Raw genomic sequence first — 19919 nt, forward strand, 5'->3', positions numbered from 1 at the left:
TTCTGACACCACTAGCTCTGCCTCCTGTCTTATTACAAAAGTAACAAGCACTAAGTATAAAGGCAACATCACATACTAAACATACATTAGTCACAAACAATCAGTCTTCTGCTGATGTTCTTTGGGAAGCGCCACTGCAACGAGGTTAGTAAGCGACCACCCTAGTGGGACATTAGGCTAATGTCCCATTAGGGTGGTCGCTTACTAACCTCGTGTCACCAGGCTTTCTCGGGGGAAAGCCTGGTATTCGTTTACAACAGGCCGTTTGATCCGGTCTCGGTGGAAACCACAAGCAGAAGAAGCGGCGTCGCTTTGTTTTGGTTCCCCCGTTTGTTTCCCCAATCCCTATTAAAATGCTCGAGTAGCCTAGTGTAGTCTTGTGAGTCGCTACAAGTTGGACTAAAAGATGCATATACTAAACAAATTTTCCAAAAGCAAAACTAAGCCGCATATCAAGGGTTTTATTAGGTAGGCCCTAAAAATATATCCTTGAGCGCAGGGGAATTATTTTGGGTTAAAACTGTTTCTGGTTTGATAGTTCTGGCCAAAGTGTAGTCCGTCTAGGACTACAACATGACGTAGAGTGGTTTCCGCTCCCGACCGGATCAAACCCCGAAAAGTGAAGGGATCCCAGCCCAGGCTAGTTGCCTACAGGGCAACCAGACTATAGTTCTTGTCCAGCTTTATTATTTCATCTTCTAGAGTAACCCCCAAACCCCCCAAAGTCCATTGAGTTCAATGGACTTTTTTCTGTCCCTTTTTTGATTGGACAATATAATGTGCAATCAGACATGATTGGTCAGGCTTCACGTGACGTCACAATATATAGGCAACCACACTTGGAATTTCTCTGAATTTCCTCTTTCTAGTTTGGGTTGTAGTCCACTTGCCAGAAATGAACCCTGGCATATTGAGTACAATAAGGTTTTATGTTAGAAATGTTGAGTATGGGTTCCCAGCATTTAGAAACTGCCGGATGCTAACTTGCATATGTTGAGCAATTTTCATAATTTGCATAATTCGATTCATTTAGCATAATCCCCCATAATAATGGATAATATGTCAAAAACTGATTGGCTGATTTGAACAATATTGGAGTGGTTTTGGGGGTTATTGAGAATGCTGAATCCATTTCTGACATTTTCTAAATTCAAAATGGCCGTTTTAAACCGGAAATGGCCATATACAACATAAAAAAGTATCAAAATCACCCCACTTTAAGTTGGTATAAGGCCATTTCCGGTTTAAAACGGCCATTTTGAATTTAGAAAATGGATTCAGCATCCTCAATAACCCCCAAAACCACTCCAATATTGTTCAAATCGGCCAATCAGTTTTTGACATATTATCCATTATTATGGGGGATTATGCTAAATAAATCGAATTATGCAAATTATGAAAATTGCTCAACATATGCAAGTTAGCATCCGGCAGTTTCTACATGCTGGGGACCCTTACTCAACATTTCTAACATAAAACCTTATTGTACTCAATATGTCCGGGTTCACAATGGGGCTCTATGGGCTGGCAAGTAGACTATTGTTGGCATGCACTGTCATTTTCCAATCTAGCTCACAATGCATTACACTGCGATGCTTTGTACATTAGCTATTTTCATTGCACAACACAGTGCCTAATCGGTTATAACTCAGGCTTAAGTGCCTTGCACAAGAGTGACTTAAAGTTATACCATGTAACTTTTTTTATAAAAGAAATCTTAAAATTGTCCTAACTGTTAAATCGCTAAAGTTTTAGAACCCCCACTCCGTTAATTTCAGCTTCTAAAGCCTTCTCTTTATATGTTTTCTATGAGCCGTGAGGGGGGGAGAATTTCGCGGCAAAATGACGTCATCTGCATCATCTGTATACGTTGTGTATACGTTGGCCAATCATATCGCGGATCATAAACACATGGTACACTACCGGCCAATCACAGGCGTATCTGCAGTATCTTCAGGAAATAGCTTGCTTCAACAGCTTTGTTTACACTGGTCTAGAAGTCTAGCATGTAGCTCCCCAACCGCTGCTCGTAGAGGGACACGGGAGACCTCTATGGATGCGTCTCGGCGAGGCGAGGCGGACGCAGTGGTCTGAAGGACCGGTCCGCGGCGAAAAACGGCCGAAAAAAGCAGACGTGAACGCGGTTTGCTATACTGCTACAGACCACTAGTTGAGCAACTTACACAGTATAGCTTTAACAGTAGTTGTTTTGGGGAGGGAGAGCTATTGTCATTTACTTCAACCCATACATTATCCCAGCTAATGTGTAAATTCAAACCCACAACCTGACCAATTTTGCATTCATCCTGGCGATTTGTGCAAACCAGTTGTATTGTGGGATTTGAAACGGTGGCCTTAATTTCTCTGGTGTTTTGCCGTGTGCCACCAGAGCCTCTGGGTGGAGCGAAGAACCTGCAGGTGTTGAACCCCACCATGAGCACTCTTGATGTGCGCTGGGAGCCCGCCGAAGGGAAGGTGAAGGGGTACAAAGTGCTGTATGTGCCTGCAGCTGGAGGAAATGAGAGCATGGTAGGAATAGTAGGAACACTATCAGCTTAACTTGAGACACAAATACTGTGTGCACAGTAAAATGCTGTACTTTCTCAAGGGATGTGCAGAAATTCATAGGGTTTCCCAATTGTGAAATCTGAACCTACAGTATGCCCTTGCAGAAGAGAACAACATACTGTACAGCTAGAGTCTTCTCTAATTCACTAGTCTTCTACAATTCATCATAGTCCCTTCGAACAGTTTGGATTTAAATGGATTGCTCAAGGGCGCCTCTGCAGTCCCTTATACATGTCCTTTGTTGTTACAATAATCAGGAACAAGTGTCAGGGTCCACCACTAACACTGTGCTGCAAGGCCTTCAACCCGACACGCTGTACACAGTCTCACTGGTGCCGGTCTACGCTGAGGGAGATGGCAAGAAGATGTCTGAGAATGGAAAGACAAGTAAGACTGGCTCACTCATCAACTCCCAAATGACAAAACTCCAAATGCTGCCTCGTTATGAAAGTCTTCTTCTTCTTTTTGGCTAATTCCCATCGGAGTTGCCACAGCAGATCATCGGTTTCGATCTGCTTCTGTTCTCTGTGTCTTCCACGGTCACTGCAGCCACCTGGCTGCATGTCCTCTCTCACCAAATCCATAAACCTCCTCTTTGGCCTTCCTCTTCTCCTCTTGCCCGGTAGCTCCGTCTTCAGCACCCTTCTCCCAATGTACCCCAACCTCGCCTCTCTAGTTTTATCCCCAAATCCTTGTCACTCCTAATGAGAATCGTAAATTCTGACACCACTAGCTCTGCCTCCTGTCTTATTACAAAAGTAACAAGCACTAAGTATAAAGTACTAAACATACATTAGTCACAAACAATCAGTCTTCTGCCGATGTCCTTTGGGAAGCTCCACTGCAATAGGCTAATGTCCCATTAGGGTAGTCGTCTACAGGGCATCCAGACTATAGTTCTTGTCCAGCTTTATTATTTCATCTAGAGTAACCCCAAACCTCCCAAAAAGTCCATTGAGTTCAATGTACTTTTTTCTGTCCCTTTTTTGATTGGACAATGTAATGTCAACGCATTACACTGCGATGCTTTGTACATTAGCTATTTTCAGTGCACAACGTGGTGCCAAATCGGTTATAACTCAGGCTTAAGTGCCTTGCTAAAGAGTGAATTTACAGTAGTTATTTTGAGGAGGGAGAGCTATTGTCATTTACTTCAACCCATACATTATCCCAGCTAATGTGTACATTCAAACCCACAAACTTCTCAAGACAACCTGACCAATTTTGCATTCATCCTGGCGATTTGTGCAGACAACGTGGTGCCAAATCGGTTATAACTCAGGCTTAAGTGCCTTGCTAAAGAGTGAATTTTGTGGGATTTGAAACGGTGGCCTTAATTTCTCGGGTGTTTTGCCGTGTGCCACCAGAGCCTCTGGGTGGAGGGAAGAACCTGCAGGTGTCGAACCCCACCATGAGCACTCTTGATGTGCGCTGGGATCCCGCCGAAGGGAAGGTGAAGGGGTACAAAGTGCTGTATGTGCCTGCAGCTGGAGGAGCTGAGGGAATGGTAGGAACACTATCAGCTTAACTTGAGACCCAAATACTCTGAGCACAGTAAAACGCTGTACTTTCTCAATGAATGTGCAGAAATTCATAGGGTTTCCCAATCGTGAAATCTGAACCTACAATACACCCTTGCAGAAGAGAACAACGTACTGTACAGCTAGAGTCTTCTCTAATTCAATAGTCTTCTACAATTCATCATAGTCACTTCGAACAGTTTGGATTTAAATGGATTGCTCAAGGGCGCCTCTGCAGTCCCTTATACATGTCCTTTGTTGTTACAATAATCAGGAACAAGTGTCAGGGTCCACCACTAACACTGTGCTGCAAGGCCTTCAACCCGACACGCTCTACACAGTCTCACTGGTGCCGGTCTACGCCGAGGGAGATGGCAAGAAGATGTCTGAGAATGGAAAGACAAGTAAGACTGGCTCACTCATCAACTCCCAAATGACAAAACTCCAAATGCTGCCTTATTACAAAAGTCTTCTTCTTCTGGCTAATTCCCATCGGAGTTGCCACGGCAGATCATCTGTTTTGATCTGCTTCTGTTCTCTGTGTCTTCCACGGTCACTGCAGCCACCTGGCTGCATGTCCTCTCTCACCAAATCCACAAACCTCCTCTTTGGCCTTCCTCTTCTCCTCTTGCCCGGTAGCTTCATCTTCAGCATCCTTCTCCCAGTATACCCCTCATCCCTTGTGTACACATGTCCAAACCATCTCAACCTCGCCTCTCTAGTTTTATCCCCTAATCCTTGTCACTCCTAATGAGAATCATACATTCTGACACCACTAGCTCCGCCTCCTGTCTTATTACAAAAGTAACAAACACTAAGTACATCACATACTAAATATACATTAGTCACAAACAATCAGTCTTCTGCCAATGTCCTTTGGGAAGCTCCACTGCAATAGGCTAATGCCCCACTATGGTGGTCACCTACAGGGCAACCAGACTATAGTTTCTTGTCCAGCTTTATTATTTCATCTGGAGTAACCCCAGACCTCCCAAAAAGTCCATTGTTTTCAATGTACTTTTTCTGTCCCTTTTCTGATTGGACAATGTAATGTCCAATCAAACAGGATTGGTCAGGCTTCACGTGATGTCACAATATACTGTATAGGTAACCACACCTGGAATTTCTCTGAATTGCCCCTTTTTAGTTTGGGCTGTTGTCACGCACTGACATTTGCCGATCTAAGCTCACAACGCGTTACACTGCGATGCTTTTTGTACATTACTTATTTTCAGTGCACAACACAGTGCCAAATCGGTTATAACTCAGGCTTAAGTGCCTTGCTCAAGAGAGGGAGAGCTATTGTCATTTACTTCAACCCATACATTATCCCAGCTAATGTGTAAATTCAAACCCACAAACTTCTCAAGACAACCTGACCAATTTTGCATTCATCCTGGCGATTTGTGCAGACCAGTTGTATTGTGGGATTTGAATCCGTGGCCTTAATTTCTCGAGTGTTTTGCCGTGTGCCATCAGAGCCTCTGGGTGGAGGGAAGAACCTGCAGGTGTTGAACCCCACCATGAGCACTCTTGATGTGCGCTGGGAGCCCGCCGAAGGGAAGGTGAAGGGGTACAAAGTGCTGTATGTGCCTGCAGCTGGAGGAGCTGAGGGAATGGTAGGAACACTATCAGCTTAACTTTAGACACAAATACTGTGAGCACAGTAAAACGCTGTACTTTCTCAATTAATGTGGAGAAATTCATAGCGTTTCCCAATCGTGAAATCTGAACCTACAATACACCCTTGCAGAAGAGAACAACGTACTGTACAGCTAGAGTCTTCTCTAATTCACTAGTCTTCTACAATTCATCACAGTCCCTTTGAACAGTTTGGATTTAAATGGATTGCTCAAGGGCGCCTCTGCAGTCCCTTATACGTGTCCTCTGTTGTTACAATAATCAGGAACAAGTGTCAGGGTCCACCACTAACACTGTGCTGCAAGGCCTTCAACCCGGCACGCTCTACACAGTCTCACTGGTGCCGGTCTACGACGAGGGAGATGGCAAGAAGATGTCTGAGAATGGAAAGACAAGTAAGACTGGCTCACTCATCAACTCCCAAATGACAGAACTCCAAATACAGTTGTGCCTTATTACAAAAGTCTTCTACTTCTTCTGGCTAATTCCCATTGGAGTTGCCATGGCAGATCATCTGTTTTGATCTGCTTCTGTTCTCTGTGTCTTCCACGGTCACTGCAGCCACCTGGCTGCATGTCCTCTCTCACCAAATCCATAAACCTCCTCTTTGGCCTTCATCTTCTCCTCTTGCCCGGTAGCTCCATCTTCAGCACCCCTCTCCCAGTATACCCCTCATCCCTTGTGTACACATGTCCAAACCATCTCAACCTCGCCTCTCTAGTTTTATCCCCAAATCCTTGTCACTCCTAATGAGAATCGTAAATTCTGACACCACTAGCTCTGCCTCCTGTCTTATTACAAAAGTAACAAGCACTAAGTATAAAGGCAACATCACATACTAAACATACATTAGTCACAAACAATCAGTCTTCTGCCGATGTCCTTTGGGAAGCTCCACTGCAATAGGCTAATGTCCCATTAGGGTGGTCGTCTACAGGGCAACCAGACAATAGTTCTTTTTCAGCTTTATTATTTCATCGAGTAACCCCAAACCTCCCAAAAAGTCCATTGATTTCAATGTACTTTTTCTGTCCCTTTTTTGATTGGACAATGTAATGTCCAATCAAACAGGATTGGTCAGGCTTTACGTGACATCACAATATATAGGCAACCACACCAGGAATGTCTCTGAATTGCTCCTTTCTAGTTTGGGCTGTTGTCACGCACTGACATTTGCCGATCTAGCTCACAACGCATTACACTGCGATGCTTTTTGTACATTACTTATTTTCAGTGCACAACACAGTGCCAAATCAGTTATAACTCAGGCTTAAGTGCCTTGCTCAAGAGAGGGAGAAGTATTGACATTTACTTCAACCCATACATTATCCCAGCTAATGTGTACATTCAAACCCACAAACTTCTCAAGACAACCTGACCAATTTTGCATTCATCCTGGCGATTTGTGCAGACCAGTTGTATTGTGGGATTTGAAACGGTGGCCTTAATTTCTCGAGTGTTTTGCCGTGTGCCACCAGAGCCTCTGGGTGGAGCGAAGAACCTGCAGGTGTCGAACCCCACCATGAGCACTCTTGATGTGCGCTGGGAGCCCGCCGAAGGGAAGGTGAAGGGGTACAAAGTGCTGTATGTGCCTGCAGCTGGAGGAGCTGAGGGAATGGTAGGAACACTATCAGCTTAACTTGAGACACAAATACTGTGTGCAGAGTAAAACGCTGTACTTTCTCAATGAATGTGCAGAAATTCATAGCGTTTCCCAATCGTGAAATCTGAACCTACAGTACGCCCTTGCAGCAGAGAACAACGTGCTGTACAACCAGAGTCTTCTCTAATTCACTAGTCTTCTACAATTCACCAAAGGAGGTCCTTCAAACAGTTTGGATTTAAATGGATTGCTCAAGGGCGCCTCTGCAGTCCCTTATACGTGTCCTCTGTTGTTACAATAATCAGGAACAAGTGTCAGAGTCCATCAATAACACTGTGCTGCAAGGCCTTCAACCCGACACGCTCTACACGGTCTCAGTGGTGCCGGTCTACGCCGAGGGAGATGGCAAGAAGATGTCTGAGAATGGAAAGACAAGTAAGACTGGCTCACTCATCAACTCCCAAATTACAAAACTCCAAATGCTGCCTCATTATGAAAGTCTTCTTTCGGCTAATTCCCATCGGAGTTCCCACAGCAGATCATCGGTTTCGATCTGTTTCTGTTCTCTGTCTTCCACGGTCACTGCAGCCACCTGGCTGCATGTCCTCTCTCACCAAATCCACAAACCCCCTCACTTCCTCTTCTCCTCTTGCCCGGTAGCTCCATCTTCAGCACCCTTCTCCCAGTGCACCCCTCATACCTCATCCCTTGTCTTTGAGAAATGTGCCAATCTAGCTCACAGCGCATCGCACTGTGATGCTTTGTGAGATTGTATATTGGCTATTGTCAGTACACAACACAAGGTTCAAGGTTGTCTTACGGTACCCAACCGCTTAAGGGCCTTGCTAAAGGGTGCTTTAACTGTTGTTGTTTTGGGGAGGGAGAGCTATTGTCATTAATCACATACATTATCCTAGCTAATGTGTATATTCAAATCCACAACCTGCCCAATTTTGCATTCATCCTGACAATTTGTACAGATTGCTGACTAGTTGTGCCTCCTATTTTGGGATTTGAAATGGTGACCTTCATTTCTCTGGTGTTTTGCCGTGTGCCATCAGAGCCTCTGGGCGGAGTGAAGAACCTGCAGGTGTTGAACCCCACCATGAGCACTCTTAACGTGCGCTGGGAACCCGCCGAGGGGAAGGTGAAGGAGTACAAAGTGGTGTATGTGCCTGCCGCTGGAGGAGCTGAGAGCACGGTAGGATGTTCATTACACTGACGACGACTCGCATACCCTTTACTTCCAACTATTTTACAAAGCATGTTGTAGAAAGCCACTGGACTCCTTTCAATACAGTATGACAATCAATGACTTTAGATAGGTTCAGTAATCCAACACGCTGCTATATCAATGTGCATAATCTTTTGTCAAAGTTACATGATCATTGCGTTTTAATGCATTTTAAGCTCCTGGTTAGATTTTATGAACACAATTCAAACGTCTGTATTCAGGACACAGTGTCGGGCTCCACCACCAACACTGTGCTGCGAAATCTAAAGCCTGACACGCTGTACACGGTCTCACTGATACCGGTCTACGCCGAGGGAGACGGAAAGAAGATGGCTGAGAATGGAAAGACAAGTAAGACATCCTCACTAAGCTCCTTAATGACACACCACTTTTCATGTTGTGCTCTAATGCCGAATTCACACCAGCAGCGGTAGCGATTTCTATCACTGCATTTTTCCACTACATGGGTGTGTGTAAAGGCTTATGTCACCTAGTTCACCCTTATTTTCAACCACAATGAGCTTTTGGTTGGCTGCCTCTCTGTCCTACTGCACGGTGGCAGCTGAAAAGTTGGAACTTTTCTCAACTTTGCTACACCTCTTTTTGCTGGCTTTGCCTCCTAGGCAGCGCTCACCATAGACTAGTTAGTGGTTTCCAAACTTTTTAGCTCAAGACAAGACCCCCAAAAAATTTGATGTTTGTCTGGGAAAATAGCATATCTATTGTACAAGCTCACAATTTGGCCTTACGGAACACATTTTGAGCTTGTAGATCTGCTATTTTCACTACTTAAACTCCTACGTCTGGCTTTGTGTGTAGGTCCCTATGTCCCTATGTCCCTATGTCCGTAGTACGAGACTAACGTCACACGAGACTAACATCATAGAAAGTACGCAGAGACCGACATCGCCACAGCTGTTCCCATACAAGGAGATACAGTATGCACATGTGTCCTGTTTGAGTTGTGCAAAGTCACTTCTTCGCACAATTTCTCGAGCGGTGCAAACCACTCCTACATTTCACTCTGTCTCTATTAGTACGGATTAGCACAGATCTCCATGTATGGATATCCGTGCTAATACCAGTGATGGGCAGTAGCGAGCTACAAGTAGCGGCGCTACATAGCTTAACTACATTTCTCAGTAGCGTCACGGTAGCGCAGCTCCTTTTGAACCAGCGTAGCTGTAGCGTAGCGGAGCTATTTTTAGACTCCAGTAGTGACGTAGCGTGCAACAAACGCTACACGTTACTATCCCGGCGAAATTTGACTGCTAAATAACGTTTGTGAGGAAAATAATTCCCAACAGATCCCCAAACATGTTGTTCTGCACAGCGCTGCATGCTTTCACTTCACTGTGTTGAGTACGACAGCGACTGACACTTCAGCCCGCATCTAGAGGGATGTATGGCTCTTTGAAGTGAGACCGAGCCAACGATCTGTCTCACTATATGCGCTCTCTACTACGCACTCTCTACTGCGCGAACCGGATCCCATCGTTCACTTCAAAGAGCCGTTCAAAAGATTCAACTCGTTCGCGAACGTCCCACCTCTGCATGCCCGCACCATGTTCAGGGAACGTGTGAGAAGTGAGACTGAGAACAACTGACATACAAGCTCACATCGCGTTGCAAATGCCAACATTGTGAGCTTGTAGATCTCCGGGGGCGGAGCATAAATCAGGCTTCAGCCAGAGATGGACAGTACTCGAAGTACTTGAGTAAGAGTACAGAGTACTCCTGGTCACACTCCAATCCACAGTAAACTCAGTCAAAATGTTACAAGTAAGAGTAAAAAAAGTACTTGCTTTTAAATAAACGTATGTATTCAAGAGTGCATACCGGTACATGCTTTTAAAAATAAGCTACTTGAAGTACAAATAAAAGTAAAAGTACTCAAGTACATTTCCACCGCTGGCTGCAGCTAATCAACTGTTTCGACAAAACAGTGAGCACACAAGTCACTGCAGTGCACTCTTTTGTCCACGGCTAACTAATGACAGTGAAGTGGCAATTTAAGGACCTTTTAGACATTTTTAATACCTAAAGTGGGGTCTTCAACAGGGGGTCCGCGACCCCTAGGGGGTCCGCGGAGGTACTGCAGGGGGTCCGCGAAATTATTGCTTAAAAAAAAAAGATTTCAAAAAATGTTTTTGTTTTTTTACATTTATGTTAAAAAAATAATCATGATTCTATCCATTTTGAATAGCTTGAATACATGATTACTATGCAATTGACAGATTGTTGATATTATTGACATTGGTTCTCAGTTAATAAGTAGTATGTTTAGAAATGGTAGTGGTACGGCCCACCCTGCTCGCTGTAACTTGTACATATTTAAAATAAAAAATATGTCGTAGCCCCGACCCCCCCACCCTACGAGGTGGTAGGGTAGGGGGTCCCTGCTCCATCTTCCCATCAGTTTGGGGGTCCCCGGCCTGAAAACGTTGAAGACCCCTAAACAAATATAAATAAAAGACCAAAACTACATCAAAAGTTATCGTCAAATTGACTATAGTAAAAGAGGCACACATTGTGAAAATGGCAGATCTACAAGCTCCAAACGTGAGCTTGTAGATCTGCTATTTTCACAACATTTATCGGTGGAACAGAGTGAAACTAAATGTAATGCCTCAACTCCTAATTCCAATTGATTGTCAGGGTGGGGTCCCCAGTTCAAAAAGGATTTTTGGGGGGGTCACAGCCTGAAAAGGTACACATTTAATGTGTACGTAAAGTAAATTAAAAAAAGTAAATTAAAGGATGACACAAAAAGCCAGACATAAGGGCTTGTTTCCAGTTTTATAATAATCAACCGAACTGAGCATTTTTTGCCTGCCTATTTGTTTGGTGGAAAGTTGTACTTGATCATGAAGTTGATTAAAAAAAAAAAAAAAAGTAGCTTTGTAGTAGTTAGCTACTTTTTCCGTGTAGCTTGTAGCTTGCTTTGCTACATTTTCTGTGGGTAGCTTCGTTGTAGCTTAAGCTATATTTCATCAAGGGTAGCTTGTAGCTTAGCTTACTACATTTTCCAAGTAGCTTGCCCATCACTGGCTAATACACATAAAGTAACTGACCTCACGCACAGAACGGCCCATACAAGGAATGTTGTGACCTTTTTTGGTTATTTTTGGTTATTATTATTATTATTATTATTTTAACTCTTATTGTGCCTATCCCGAACTAGTTCGGGATAGATTGGACCTTATTAACTAGTTCGGCTTTTAAAAAAAAAAAAAAAAATTCCAGAGGCCTTACCGAAGCACGGGCTAAATTTTCGAGCCGGGCCGCCGGCCGTCATCTGTTTACACGGCCCGCGAGAGCGTCGCGCCGCCGATATTTGCCATCCACTCCAATGCAATCCAGGATCTTTAGAGCTCATTTTCTCTGTTCCATGCATATCCATGAGGTGTGCAAGGTTTAATCACGGCTAAATCGCCGAAAATAGGGCTTCTAAAATGCTTGGTAGCCAATAGCTAACTTCAAGCTAACTTCATCCTGTTCCTGTTCATGCACAAAGGAAAGTGTTCAGGCGCGTCATGGCTGCGCACGGCTTGTGCATACAGCGTATGTCTATGGTGGATTCTATGGCCATTGGGCGCCCTCTAGTGGTGATTCTGGGCACTGAAAGGGTTAATGGAAATTATTAGATTGTATGGTTCTACCATACGACACCAGTGCTGGTGTGAATTGGGGCGTTAAGCTGCCCCCGCCCACTGATATCTCTGAGCAACTGAAATGTCTTGAACCAGGGCCGTTGGGAGGAGCCAAGAACCTGAGAGTGACGGACCCCACCATGACCTCGCTCACCGTGCACTGGGACGCTGCTGAAGGAGCCGTTCGCCAGTACAAGGTCTACTACGTCCCGGTGGCCGGAGGCCCAGAGGAAATGGTGTGTACATGGATGGATGCACTGCTATCAATGCAGGGGTCATCAACCGTACACGGCAAGACTTGGTTTTGTCCGTGGCAAATTCTAGATTTTCTTTTTTACACAACATTATAATTGTCTTATTTTCCCAATCCAGGTTTTCTTCAGGATATGTATGACACTTACTACTTATTTACTATGACAGACACTATGACATATTAGGAGTTCACTAGTACTAGTGGTTCTCAAATATGTCATTTGCAAGGACCCCCATAACACTGAGTGTGTGCAAATGGAACCAAATCCATGTGGGTCTACAGTATTTGTACGCTCTCAGTGTTACAGACCTGTTATGGTCATTCAGGGCTATGTCTTTATGTGTTTGTGGTAATATTATTGTCTCCTCATTTTGTATGTCCGTGGCAACAAAAATGTCCACCACAAGCCAACATGGCGATGAACCCTGTATCAGTTACACAAATGCTTCCAATGAGAGCTGCTTTTAATACCCGAGGCTGATTCTATGAATGCCTTCTAAATCAGTAGTTCTGTCACTTTCAAGATTTTTTCAAATATTTAGAAAAATAGCAGATGCACAAGCTCACAGCGCGTCACTTGTGCAGCGCTGTGAGCTTGTATATCTGCTATTTCTTTGATTAGCCAACGCTAAAATCTAAAATGAAATGACACGGATGCTCTCCCAGTTTCAATGGGTGGCTTTGTGTCCTGTAGGAGACATGCTAGTAGTTTGGTGTACAAAATACTGCAACACATTACCAATTTTGCACACTATTCTTTCCACATGTCCCAGTCACCTTATGACTGTAAAAAAGAAAGAAGAAAAAAGTATTTGATCCTTCTCCTGTCCTTCATCTGTCATCTGATATTTCACATGTGGTCTCAGTTCCATTCCTGCAGACCATTAATACAGCCAGGTGTCGAAATCAAAAATGTGTCCTTCATTAGACGGCTAAGAGTAACACCCAGCATTGAGCGTAATTTACGCTTCGGCGGAAAAGTGTCAAGCCTGCAACATATTTTTCGCCAAATCATAAATTAGCGCACTCTGGGGCCCCCCACGACCCGAGCTGAGCTCCACTGACTCAAACCAACTATTTTTACAACCCTGTCTGAATAGGAACAAGTCCCTGCAGACACCCATACCGTTGTCCTCAGGAACCTGAAACCCGACACTCCATACACGGTGTCAGTGCAGCCCGTCTACCCCGCCAGAGAGGGCAAACGCCAGTCCGAGAACGGAAAGACATGTAAGTCACATGGGAACATACTGTATACACCTTTGTCTCAAAATAAATATATATTTTGTGGAAACGTTCATTATTTTCCGTAATTACGTGAAAACAAATACATTTTTATATATTCTAGATACATTGTGCATGCTTTGAAATATTGTCATAAAAATCTAAAATCCATTTGCAGTATCAAACTATTACAATACCAGACTAAACGACCACCTCACCCCCACTGCTGTTTAAATGACTCCTCAGGGGACTTTATCTTGAGCATGCCATATTACTATTCATTAAATTGCATTATATTATTATGACTTTGTACTGTATTGTTCTTTTTTTTATATTATCTCTTTTGCTATTGTTGCTGGGCGAGCTGAGGGCCACTGATCTTCTGATGGCCGCTTAGAACATTTTGAATGTTAATTTAACTGAGTTTGTAGTGTACAAATATTGCATTTGTGCACTTTGTGTTACATGAGTTTGATTGATTGATTGTTTAATTGATTGATTGATTGATTGATTGATTGATTGAAGACTTTATTAGAGGTTTGCAGTTTCATAGTTCACTGGTACAAGGTCAACTAAAAGGAGATCCTAGTAAGCTTTTCGGCTTATTTACACAGGAAACCGTTATGTATCTCATATCACATTGAATGACGGATAAAACACAGTACTATGCAGTAGATATCGTCAGAAAAAAACAGAAAAAAAGGAAAGAAAAGAATATATTTATTTACAATAGAAGTAACTGAATTAACACTGAGGATTTTATTGTGTATATTAGTGGTTCTCTACCTGTGGGTCGGGACCCCCAGAGGGGTCCCCAAATTATTTTGGGGGGTCCCCATATGATTATGGTCGCGGCCTGAAAAGGTTGAGAACCACTGATGTATATTAACGTTAGGAATCAATTACATACTTTATAATGATGCTTGTTTTCTCTCTCACAGTGCCTTTGGGTGGAGCAAGAAACCTACAGGTGACCGACCCGACCTTCACCACTCTGAAAGTGACCTGGGAACCAGCCGATGGAAATGTACAGGGTTACAAGGTCATCTATGTTCCCACTGATGGAGGAATGGAGATTGTGGTAAGGAGCTCTGCATTTCAATTCAATTTGGCAGCTGTGCTCAGGATATTGTGCAGGTGAGATAAAAGGGAACTGATCTGAGAATACTAGATCATACAATAATAATACCTACATCTCCCATCGAAAGAATAAAAACAAACAAAGTGACTCTCATCGCTGCACGTTGTGAAGTCACACTTGGTGACAGCGTAATAATACCTCCAAACAATAGCACCACCTCTCCTTAGAAAAACAAATCCCATCATTGCAGGGATTTTGCTTTCACAAGCTTGACTTGAGAAGCTGAAATTGTAGTGAGCGAGCATTAGCATGCGCGCAAGCGTGTGTGTGTGTGTGTGTAAAACTTGATTAGAGAAACCAGGGGTTTGCCGTCAGCACCATTGCGTCCGTGGAGTGGTTCAGGCTGGTTGGAAGTTAACACAGTGTGAACAGCCATGTAGAACGCACGCTGGCGGCTGCATTGGGCTGCTGGTGTGAATCTATGGCACGGGATGAAAGCCTTCCTGGAGTTGGCTCGCTCACCCACTGGTCTATGCCACTGCCTCTCACTCTCAATCATCCGCCGCGTCAAGATAAACGGGAGAGGTTTTGACCAGAAGGAGGCGGAGGGATTTTTCTTTTGCGCGTCAGACCGCGAAGATGGAATCTGACACATTCCTGCTGTATCTACCGAGGCATTTGAATAAGAGAAGCACATAATGTAGGGGAAATTGGCTACATGAGTGAAGAAAGCTTGGATGACAAGTCCCACATGTTTCAGCTACCATAGCCTTCATCAGGTGTCATCTGTCTTTCGAAGATGATATCTTTTTCACATCCTGTACAACTCAAGAGCACCAGTTGGGCACATAGTCAGACGTCGAGAATCAAACCTGGGACCTTTTGGTTATAAAATGGTGCTTTGAACTACCAGGTGACCCCCTGTTCTACAGTATATGTACTTGACCTCTCCTGATGGAGAGAGCTAATTGGTACTTTAACACCAGGGTCTCGCACCCACGAAACCAGGGTTTCCCACTCAGAGGGAATACGCTTTTTGGCCAGGATGAATATTGGACTTATGAGCATCCGGCAGGGCTACTTGTCAACCAGTACTGTAGGTGTCCTACCCCGACAGCGGGGTCTAAATTTCACAATTTGAAGAGTAGGGAGACCTCCTCCAACTACTGCAGATCTATTAGTTACAGTATATTGTATATTGTATAGTGAAGTTTGCAATTTCTACTCACGGTAACCATCTGAGGAAGATTTATTTTAGGTTTACTGTCTTGCTCAAGGACATCTCAGAGTTTAACTCAGGGGATCAGACCTGTTGCTTCTAAACACGTGTGCACCCTGCTGTCAGGTGTATATACACAGTTAAGTGTTAATTAAACAATTTGTAACTCTGAGAGAGTACAAATGTAAGTGTCCATTTGGTGGTTACATAATAACTAGCCCTTACCCGTTCAAAGATATGAGCTCCAAAATGATGTGCAGTGTGTGGGTTATGGGATGTGCACTGTGCATACAGTATATGAGGGATGGAAAGTAACTTTAACTGGTGCTTGCATGATGTAGGAGCATCAATGTAAGAAACTTGTTTCGTTTAATGGCTACAGAGATACTGTTCCCCCCCCCCCCCCCCCCCCCCAGCCCGCCCGCCCACCCGCCTGCACACACACCCGCCTGCCTGCACACACACACACACACACACACACACACACACACACACACACACACACACACACACACACACACACACACACACACACACACACACACACACACACACACACACAGAGCTGGTTAAACATGTTGCCTCATGCTAGATGCAGAATAGATGTGCCTCATGCTAGATGCAGAATAGATAGTAGCTACACCATAAAAATGCTAATATACAGCATATGATTTGTGAAAGTGACAAACGGGCTTCACAGTTATATCAGGTGTGTTCATATGCTAATGGTGATGCGATTTCAGATCAATTGCTTCAGCCACTGAGGAGAAACGCTGTTTCAGACAGACAGACAGACAGACAGACAGACAGACACTCACTCAGACATTCGCAAAATTATAGTATAGATGTTTACAGTCAGAGTTAAATTAACACTGAGGATTTTAAAGTATAGTTATGGGAGCGTCCAATTCACCTTCTCTTCTCGCCCTTTCTGTTTTTGTTTCTTTTAGGAGCAAGTCTCGGAGAGCACGACTAAAACGGTGCTGGAGAAACTTCTTCCAGAAACCTTTTACACGGTCACTGTGGTCCCTGTCTATGCAGAGGGGGATGGAGCCAGCCTGACTGACAAGGAAAAGACAAGTACGTGGAATTTCTCGACACCTTGCATACGCCAGTGACTAACAAACAACAGACTTAATGTTTTTCCCTTAAAGAAAAAAAGTGGAAAAGAAAGAAAGAATATTGATAATATTAGGCTGAGTTTTGAATCTGACTTAATGGAAACATTTGATTAAAACCAGTTATCTTCCCCATCCCCCCACCCCCTCCGTTCTCGTGTAAGACATTGGAACAAATTGCTCCCCGGATGCCAGTAATCCATGGCTAGACAACAGCTGTGTGACAACACTGAGCTCCAAGGACTGACTGACCAAAAAAGTATTCCTGTCTCTAAAGTATCCCAGTTTTGTCTTCTCCTTCTTCTTCTACTTCTTTTACTTCTTACTTCTTCTCCTCCTGCTCCTCCTTTGTCATTGACGTTCTACTCCTTTGTGCTCAGAGCCCCTGGGTTTTGCCAGGAACCTGCAGGTCACAGATCCCACCACTAGCACCCTAAACGTGCGCTGGGACCCGGCGGAGGGGAACGTGCGCGAGTACATCGTGATCTGGGTACCAGCTGCTGGAGGGGAGCAGGATGTGGTAAGCACCTTCTCTCCAAGCAACCCGCGCCTCCCCTTTTCACTGTTTCAGGGTGTACTGTTGTGAAGCGTCATTGTACAGTAGCAAGCTGACTGAGACCACATTCAAGCTCAGTGTTGTCCTGATTTCTATTTTAATCAATGCCAAAGACATACACCAAGAACCTGGTGTTTTGGCACGTCTGTTGTGTAGACTGGCTTGATGTCAAATATATTTGTGTGTGTGTGTGCGTGTGCGTGTGCACGCACGCCACTCTGTCCCGGGGTTAACTCTGAAATCGCCCGACTGTTCAGGCTTCACGGCGTTAATGCCAATATAAGTGACAGCAAATGCATTGGAACAGAAAGTAGACAAAAGCGAAGTATGTGATGCCGGTAATGTTGCGATGCAGGATGGGAAGGAAGTATATATATGTATTCCCAACTTGCATCATTCGTGCATAGCCCAGTTTAGTTTTACTAATGCAAGATGCATTGTTTCTAACATTTAATTAAGCTCAAAACAAGTTTACTTATGAAGCAATTGAATGCATTGTGTCTGTGTGTAATTTGTTTTATTATACAAGACACTATACACATTTGTTTAAAGTGTTACTTAACTAGGAAAGGTGACTGGGAGGTGAGATTCCGTTTATTCAGTGCTGTATTACATGTTTTACTAATGCGAGACATATTCTGTTTTTAAACTTTATTTATTCAGACATTTTGACTGAGAACACAATCATACGCATGGTGGTTGTGTACTATATGTTAACAAACAACATACAACATGATCTTTTGAACCTTCTATTTAACGAGACAACTTGACCAAGAACACATTCTGCACACGGTCATGTGCAGTGTGGCTGTTTGTTCTGTCTCTAACACAAGACATGCCGTTTTAAACCCTTAACAGACTGAGGCAAGGGCCTTAGAACAGAACACATTTTTCCTTACGCTGATGGTTTAAGCATTAGGATTGATGTTGGGATCAAAGGTAAGGGTAGTTATTGATTGCATGCTGTCTTCATCTATGAAATGTGGCTTTGGTGCAGGCTGGAACGTACTCCTCGAGGCTTGAGAGTTCTTCTCTGGGTGCCAAACTTGCTCTTCACTGACTTCACAAGCTTGTTTAGACACTGTTTGTCTTTACTGCAGTTGTAAGCACCTTGCAATGGAGCTGGGCAATATATCGATATTATATCAATATCACCAGTAAGATGGCCTAAGGGCCCATGTGTGCATCCGCCTGGGTGATAGCAGACTGCTGGGCGAGCACTAGCCCTTTGGCATGGGATCAACTTTCCCTCTGCGTCTTAAAATAAATATTGGCACTTTGGCTACAGTGCCTTTTAAAGACTATTAATGGGATCAACTTTGACCAAAAAAAATGCACAGACTTGGTTGTTTAAGTTTCATGACTAATTTGCATACTTAACTCATTGAGTGCCAGCCTATCACCACTAGAGGGCGCCCAGTGACCAGAGAATAATAGAGATATGCTGGTAATGCATGCCCAAGCCCTGGAGCCCAAGCCCAAGCCCTACTTGCCTGAACACTTTCCTTTGTGCATGTACAGGAAGAGGATGAAGTTAGCTTGAAGTTAGCTATTGGCTACCAAGCATTTTAGAAGCCTTATTTTCGTCAACTTAGCCATGATTAAACCTTGCACACCTCATGCATGGGAAAAAAACAGAGAAGAATGAGCTCTAAAAAATCCAATGCAATCCTGGATTGCATTGGAGTGGATTTGTGCAGTTTGTTCACAGCTTTCAAACAAAAAAATCCGATTGGAAATCCGTTCAGGCATTCTTGAGATAATCGCCATTATGTTTTACATGTAATGTAAACAAAAATGGCTGCCCTGTATGTTAGATGGGGTTGTATGGGGGTGGAACATGCAAAATTGCGATTGAAATCATGTTCACCAGATTTGATGGGGTCCAAAAAAAAAAAAAAAAAAATTCAAAAAAAATATTTTCAAAAAAAAAAAAAAAATTTTTTTTTTTTTTTTTTTAAAGCCGAACTTGTTCGGGATCGGCACTCTACGATACGCTAATAAAGCCGAACTAGTTCGGGATTGGCACTCAATGAGTTAAATGATTGACATTTGGAGGATTCCCCTGGTAACGCAATAAATATCTTTATGTGAATTGAATATTGTAATATCCTGATATGGCATAAGTCAAGTGTTGTCCTTGTTTTAATACATTTTTAAGCCATATTGAATGTTTACCAAATGTTCCATATACAAAAAATATATTGTCATAGTACGATACTATTGTCACAATATTGAGGTATTTGGTA

The 19919-nt window shown here is 43.5% G+C and overlaps 1 protein-coding gene across 1 annotated transcript in view; it reads left to right on the top strand.

Annotated features, from left to right (window-relative positions):
* col12a1b (collagen, type XII, alpha 1b) overlaps positions 1-19919 on the top strand; it is a gene marked incomplete at its 5' end in the record, with an annotated part of 169013 nt that overhangs the window by 80161 nt on the left and 68933 nt on the right. The window contains 13 exons of the mRNA XM_080745150.1: positions 3936-4075; positions 4363-4492; positions 5568-5707; positions 5995-6124; positions 7208-7347; positions 7638-7767; positions 8394-8533; positions 8788-8917; positions 12316-12455; positions 13573-13702; positions 14638-14777; positions 16947-17076; positions 17495-17634. Of these exons, the coding sequence (XP_080601276.1) occupies positions 3936-4075; positions 4363-4492; positions 5568-5707; positions 5995-6124; positions 7208-7347; positions 7638-7767; positions 8394-8533; positions 8788-8917; positions 12316-12455; positions 13573-13702; positions 14638-14777; positions 16947-17076; positions 17495-17634 (1760 nt within the window). The remainder of the gene's footprint in view (positions 1-3935; positions 4076-4362; positions 4493-5567; positions 5708-5994; positions 6125-7207; positions 7348-7637; positions 7768-8393; positions 8534-8787; positions 8918-12315; positions 12456-13572; positions 13703-14637; positions 14778-16946; positions 17077-17494; positions 17635-19919) is intronic.

This window comes from Nannobrachium achirus (genome assembly GCF_963921795.1).
Source record: "Nannobrachium achirus genome assembly, chromosome: 16".
In the NCBI taxonomy this organism is placed as follows: domain Eukaryota; kingdom Metazoa; phylum Chordata; class Actinopteri; order Myctophiformes; family Myctophidae; genus Nannobrachium; species Nannobrachium achirus.